Below are 7,336 nucleotides of genomic sequence, written 5' to 3' on the forward strand. Positions count from 1 at the left end.
GATTCTCTTGCCTCAGCCTCCCAAGTAGCTAGGACTACAGGCACCTGCCACAACGCCCGGCTATTTTTTGTTACAATTCTCATTGCTGTTTTTTTAGCTGCCCGGGGCTGGGTTTGAACCTGCCACCCTCAGTATGTGGGGCCGGCACCACACAGGATTATGAGAAACCACTGAGGCACACGTGCTGCCCGGATGGGCTCTTTTCAATCCATAGCAGATAATATTAACCTGAACTAGATTATTGTAAATCAGGATGGTGGGCCAGGCACAGTGGCTCATGGCTGTAATCCTAGCACTCTGGGAGGCTGAGGCAGGTGGATCTTCTGAGCTCAGGAGCTGGAGACTAACCTGAGCAAGAGTAAGACCCCGTCTCTACCAAAAATAGAAAAACAAGCAGGGTGTTGTAGCAGGCGCCTATAGTCCCAGCTACTCAGGAAACTGAGGCAAGAGAATGGCTCAAGCCCAAGAGTTTGAGGTTGCTGTGAGCTGTAATGGCATAGTACTCTACAGAGGGTAACAGAATGGACTTTTTTCTCCAAAGAAAAAAAGATGTTAATTCTAATTCCCAGAATAATGAATATGAAATGATGGAGACATATATAGAAAAGAGAATGCCAGGGGATGACACGGACACACGGAAGGAAGATAGGCACGTGACAAAGGAGGCAGAGAGGGAGTTACACGGCTGCAAGCCCAGGATGACGAGAAATCGCCAGAAGCTGGGGGGTGGGGCACTGTTGACACCTTGATTTTGGTCTTTTGGTCCAGAATTGTGGGAGACAATAAATTTCTGTCATTTTAAGCTAAAAAGGGAAAATAAGTAAATAAATAAAATAACTCAGAAAATACATCTAGCAGGCTCGGCACCTGTAGTTCAGCAGGTAGGGTGCCAGCCATGTACGCCAGAGCTGGTGGGCTTGACTCCAGCCCGGGCCCGCCAAACAACAATGACAACAGCAACAAAAAAATAGCCAGGCATTGTGTCGGGCACCTGTAGTCCCAGCTACTTGGGAGGCTGAGGCAAGAGAATTGCTTAAGTCCAAGAGTTTGAGGTTGCTGTGAGCTGTGATGCTACAACACTCTACCCAGGGTGACATAGTGAGACTGTTTCAAAAGAAAAAAAAAAAAAATACAGGCTTGGCGCCTGTAACTCAGTGAGTAGGACGCTGGTCACATACACCAAAGCTGGTTCAAGCCTGGCCCGGGCTTGCTAAATAACAATGGCAACTGCAACTAAAAAATAGCCAGGTGTTGTGGTGGGTGCCTCTAGTCCCAGCTACTTGGTAGGCTAAGGCCAGAGAATTGCTTAAGCCCAAGAATTAGAGGTTGCTGTGAGCTGTCCACAGCACTCTACTGAGGGCAACATAGCAAGACTATGTCTCAAAAAAAAAAAAAAAAAGAAAGAAAAGAAAAAAAGAAAAAAATACATATAGCAAAAGAAATAAAGTAATTAAAACGGCATACTAGAAAGAAAATATCTAACACAAAGGGAACAGTAATGGGGGAACAGTGGGACAAAGAAGATAAGACAGAAAAAATAAACAACAAAATGACAGATGTAAATCTTACTGTATTAGTAATTATCTTTAATGTAATTGGATTAAAGTTTCCACTAAAAGGCAGATGTTTGCAGAGTGGATTTGAAAATATGATCCAGCGAGGCTGATAGCTCCTACCTATAATCCCAGCACTTTGGGAGGCCAAGGCAGTAGGACTGCTTGAGGCCAGGAGTTTAAGACCAGCCTGGGCAATATAGTAAGACCCTATCTCTACAATAATAAAAAAATGGCTGGTGTGGTGGCTCACACCTGTAATCCTAGTTGAGCTCAGGAGTTTCAGACCAGCCAGAGCAAGAACAAGACCCTGTCTCTAAAAATAGCTGGCTGTTAATAGTGGGTACCTGTAGTCCCAGCTACTTGGGAGGCTGAGACAAGTGGATCTCTTAAGCCCAAGAATTTGAGGTTGCTGTGAGCTATGATGCCACAACACTCTACCCAGGGTGAAAGAGCAAGACTCTGTCTCAAAAAAAAAAAAATTAGCCAAGTGCAATGGCACATGCCTATATTTCCAGATACTTGGGAAACTGAAGAGGGAGAATTATTTGAGCCTAGGAATTTGAGTTTACAGTGAGCTATGATCATGCCACTGTACTTTAGCCTGTGTGACAGAGCAAGTCCTCATTTGTTTTCTTCTCTTTCTCTCTCTCTCTTTTTTTTTTTTTTGAGACAGTCTCACTTTGTCACCCTCCATAGAGTGCTATGGAGTCATAGCTCACAGTAACCTCAAACTCTTGGGCTCAAGTGATTCTCTTGTTTTAGCTTCCTAAGTAGCTGGCTGGGATTACAGGTACCAGCCACAATGCCTGGCTATTTTCTTTCTTTCTTTCTTTTTTTTGAGACAGAGTCTCACTATGCTGCCCTGGGTAGAGTGCCATGGTGTCACACCTCATAGCAACCTCAAACTCTTGGGCTTACCAGTGGTTCTCAACCTGTGGGCCATGATCTTGGAAAACACATCCTGCATATCAGATATTTACATTACAATTCATAACAGTAGCAAAATTACAGTTATGAAATAGCAACTAAAATAATTTTATGGTGGGGGTCACCACAACATGAGGAACTGTATTAAAGGGTCGCAGCATTAGGAAGTTTGAGAACCACTGGCTTAAGCGATTCTCTTGTCTCAGCCTCCCAAATAGCTGGGACTGCAGGTGCCCACCACAATGCCTGGCTATTTTTTGTTGTTGTTGTTGTAGCTGTCATTGTTGTTTGGCAGGCCCCGGTTGGGTTTGAACCCTGTAGCCCCAGTGTATGTGACTGGCACCCTAGCCACTGAGCTATAGGCACTGAGCCACCTGGCTATTTTTAAAGATAAGGTCTCCCTTTGGCTCAGGCTGATCTTGAAGTCTTGGGCTCCGGCAATCCATCTGCCTCGACCTCCCAGAGTCCTAGGATTATAGTTGTGAGCCACCCTGCCTGGCCCAAGACCTCATTTCTAAAGTTATAGATATAGAGTCCATTTATATCCTGTCTATAAGAGGCACAGTTTAGCTTCAAAGACACAAATAGGTTGAAATGGAAAAAAATATATTATGCAAATTGCGATCAAAATATAATGGCTATACTAATACCAAACATAATAGACTTCAAGACAAAAATTGTTACTATATGCAAAGAATATTTCATAATGATAAAAGGAAATCCATGTGGAATATTTAATAATTATAAACATATTCACCTAATAACAAAGCCCTAAATTACATGAAGCAAAAACTGTCAGAGTTGAAGGGAAGAATGGTTCACCAATAACAGCCAGAGATTTTGATAGTCCACTTTTGACAGTGGGTAGAACCAGACAGAAGGTGAACAGGGAGAGAGAAGACTTGACTAACACTACAAAGAACCTGGACCTAGAACATATCTGTGGACTATGCCACCCAGCAACTGGAGAATATAATTCTGAAGTGTGTGAATATTCTCCAGGGTAGACCATGTATCAGGCCATAAAGTAAGTGTTGATAAATTTGAAAAGACTGAAACGAAACAAAGTATATTCTCCAACCACAAAGGAATGCAACTAGAATCAGAAACAAGGAAACTTGGGAGGTTCATAAATATATGGAAATTAGAAATTAAACAACACACTTCAAAGTAATCAATGGGTCAAGGAAGAAATCACAAGGGAAATTAGAAAATACTCTGAGATGAACAAAAATCAAAACACAGTGGCATGGTGGCTCCTGCCTGTAATCCTAGCCCTCTGGGAGACCAAGGTGCGTGGATTGCCTGAGCTCAAGAGTTCAAGTCCAGCCTGAGCAATAGCGAGATCCTTTCTCTACTAAAAATAGAAAAACTGAGGCAAGACGATCACTTGAGCTGAAGAGCTTCAGGCTGCTGTGAGCTATGACACCATAGCACTCAGGGTGCCAGAGTCAGAGTCTGTCTCAAAAATAAAAAAAATCAAAATGCAACACAACAAAACTTCTAAGATATAGTGAAAACAGTGCTTAGATTCAGAGAGATGTGAGGTGTGTATGCATCTATGTGCTCCGTGCATCCCACCCAGCTTGATTCACTGGGTGTGGGTGTCTACAATTTACCTCTCGTGTTTCTTGCAGAAGAAATCACGCCTAATGCTCATATTATTCTCTAATGTATCAATAATGTTGGAACAGGGCAGTGCCTGTGGCTCGGTGAGTAGGGCGCCGGCCCCATATACTGAGGGTGGTGGGTTCAAACCCAGCCCTGGCCTAACTGCAACAACAAAAAAATAGCCGGGCGTTGTGGTGGACACTGGTAGTCCCAGCTACTTGGGAGGCTGAGGCAAGAGAAACGCCTAAGCCTAAGAGCTGGAGGTTACTGTGAACTGTGACTTCACAGCCCTGCACCGAGGGTTAATAAGTGAAACTCTGTCTCAAAAAAAAAAAAAAAAATTAAAAAAAATAATGTTGGAACAAATGAACATTTTGAAAGCAAGCATTATACTAGAACTGATTATGTCACCAGGATTATTTTGAAGATATTCAGAAGCTGATTCTAAAATTCATATGGAAATTTGAAAGGCCTAAAATGTCCAAAGAATTTTGAGAAAGAATAAAGTTGGGTACTAACAAGTCTCATAAAGCTGTTACTTTTCATTTTTTTTCTTTTTTGAGACAGAATGTTGCCTGTAACCTGGTTTGATAGAATGCAGTGGCATTATCATAGCTCACTACAACCTCAAATTCCTGGACTCAAGTGATCCTCCTGCCTTTTGAATAGCTGGGACTACCGGTGTACACCACTATACCTGGCTATTTTTTTCTATTTTTAGGGGGTCTCACTCTTGCTCAGGCTGGTCTCAAACTCCTGACCTCCAGTGATCCTCCTGCCTTGGCATCCTAGAGTGCTAGGATTAGAGGTGTGAGCCACTGCACCCAGCTGATTTTTAATTTTATTTTTATTAGAAATAGGGTCTTGTGGCTCGGCGCCTGTGGCTCAAGTGGCTAAGGCACCAGCCACATACACCTAAGGTGGCGGGTTCGAATCCAGCCTGGGCCCACCAAACAACAATGATGGCTGCAACCCAAAAATAGCTGGGCGTTGTGGCGGGCACCTGTGGTCCTAGCCACTTGGGAGGCTGAGGCAGGAGACTCGCTTGAGCCCACGAGTTGGAGGTTGCTGTGAGCTGTGATGCCATGGCATTCTACCCAGGGAAACAGCCTGAGGCTCTGCCTCAAAAAAAAAAAAGAAAAGAAAAGAAATAGGGTCTTGCTCTAAGGCTGGACTTCAGTGGCCTGATTATAGCTCTAAAGCCTCAGACTCCTGAGCTAAAACAATCCTCCTGGCTCAGCCTCCCCAGCAGCTCAGACTAAAGGCATATGCCACTACTGCCTGCCTGAGAAGATAAAATTGCATGCTTGTCAGCCAGGAATAACGTGACAGACTAAATAAGTGATTTGTCAGGAACAGTAGGAGGTGGGCCATTTTCTTATTGAAATTTCTTCCTACTGGGATGGAGTTAACCTGGGAAGGAATACCTTTTCACTTCTTGAAGTTAGAGGCTTGTCTCCTGTAGCAACTCAGCCTGGGACACAGGAGACCGAGGGGGTCAGGTTGAGTAAATCATTACTAAACGCATCTGGCTCTTCCAAGGGATCCAGCTTGTGACCACCACCGTTCTCACTGTAGCTAACCTTGTACGCCTTCACATCATCATCTCATGTAATGCGCATAACAGTTAAATGAAGCAGGTTATTATTATTACTATTATTGTTATTCTCATTTTACGCTCTCACTTTACAATCTTGGCGGGCATCAGTGGGCTGCCCAACCAAGGTCACACAGCTTCAAGGGATGCAGGGCTCGGTGCTCCTGGTGCCCGGACCTGTCACGGTGCTGCCCCCACACCCAGTCCAACCGCTTCCATCGCCCTTCACTCTCCGCTCCAAGGGCTCTGGCCCCCTGTGAAGCCCCCAGAGCAGGCCCACAGGGAGGCTGCTGGGGCCCAGAGAGCCCCGGGGGTCCCCGCACCGTACTCCCGAGCTGCGTCCAGCCAGGCAGGCGTTGTCCTCTGCGCAGGAGAACTTGCTGTCGGGGAGCCTGGTACAGCCACGGAGACGAAGGAACCGGGCGGGCGGGTATGGTGGGAGGTGGGGAGAGCAGGTCCTCAGCCTTTCTTACTAGGGAGGAATTACCGTGAAAACACGTGCGGCGCCACCTGCTGTCACCAGCGCCCGGATGGCTGCAGAAAGGCCAGGGCTCGAGGCGCTTTCTGCACAGGGCGGCTGTTCTCAGGTGGCAGCGCCCTGGCCTGCATGGCTGGCGGCCGGCCGACACGGACGTGGCTGGCCCGGGCTTCTTGAAGCATGGTGGGGAGCAGAGCGCCAAAAGTGTCCCACAGTGCAGCCAAGAGCGTCCCGTAACCGGCTGTCGCAGTTGTGAGTCTTCAAGTGAATCTGGTTCCGAAAGTGGCTGGTAATTCCGAGGTTCTGTCTCCGATGACCCCGGGAAGACGCGTCCAGCGACCAGCCTCGGTGCAGGGCGGGTCTCGGTGGGGCGCGCAGTGACCTTACCCAGCGCTTCTTAGGGGCCTTTAAGCAAGTCTGCACCCCGGAACCCTCGGCATCCCCGGGCCCTTGCACAGGGTCTGGCGCAAGGGGCGGGGTGGGTCTCCCGGGCGGCCCCCGCTCGTCCCACTCCCTCTCTGAGACAACTCAGCGCATCGCCACGTTCTTCCAAAACAGATCCCACGCCCCAAAGCCGAGGCTGTACCGGGACCCGGAGAAGGGAATTTACCCCCGTGGTAAACTTATTAACCCTCACCAGACTCTCTGCTCTTCCCCTCAGGCCCTGGCAGGCTCCCGCCCCCTTCCTCTTGCTCCTGATCACAGCCCCTCTTGCGTCTCTTAATGGCCTTGAGCAGTTCGGTGCAGACTCCAGGCTCCTGCCCGCGCTCAGCACCGCGCTGCCTTCACACGCGGGTTTACAGGGCCCCTCCTGTTTCCTGAGCGCGCCGTCCTCGGGTGGGCTGGGTCGCCTTCCCCTGCAAACAGCTGAACGGCTTGTTTAGCATTCCTCCAAAAGAAGTGGATTTCCTTCCTCTTCCCCAAGCGGCCTGAGGTGATCTGTGAAAATGGTTCGCTATTCACTTGACCCAGAAAACCCCACAAAGTCATGCAAGTCAAGAGGCTCAAATCTTCGTGTTCACTTTAAGAACACACGTGAAACTGCCCAGGCCATCAAGGGTATGCGTATAGGAAAAGCCACCAAGTATCCGAAGGATGTCACCTTAAAGAAACAATGTGTACGGCTGGGCGCCAGCCACATACACCTAAGGTGGCGGGTTCGAATCC

General features: G+C 47.5%; 1 protein-coding gene across 1 annotated transcript in view; it reads left to right on the forward strand.

The window, feature by feature from the left end:
* The first annotated feature begins 7,091 nt into the window (after positions 1 to 7,091).
* Positions 7,092 to 7,336, forward strand: part of LOC100964801 (60S ribosomal protein L17-like) — an 836-nt gene continuing 591 nt past the window's right edge. The window contains exon 1 of the mRNA XM_003796295.2: positions 7,092 to 7,287. Within this exon, the coding sequence (XP_003796343.1) occupies positions 7,117 to 7,287 (171 nt within the window). The 5' untranslated portion in view covers positions 7,092 to 7,116. The remainder of the gene's footprint in view (positions 7,288 to 7,336) is intronic.

The sequence above is a fragment of the Otolemur garnettii genome, unplaced genomic scaffold (genome assembly GCF_000181295.1).
Source record: "Otolemur garnettii isolate 467f Iridium unplaced genomic scaffold, OtoGar3 scaffold00102, whole genome shotgun sequence".
Lineage (NCBI taxonomy): Eukaryota > Metazoa > Chordata > Mammalia > Primates > Galagidae > Otolemur > Otolemur garnettii.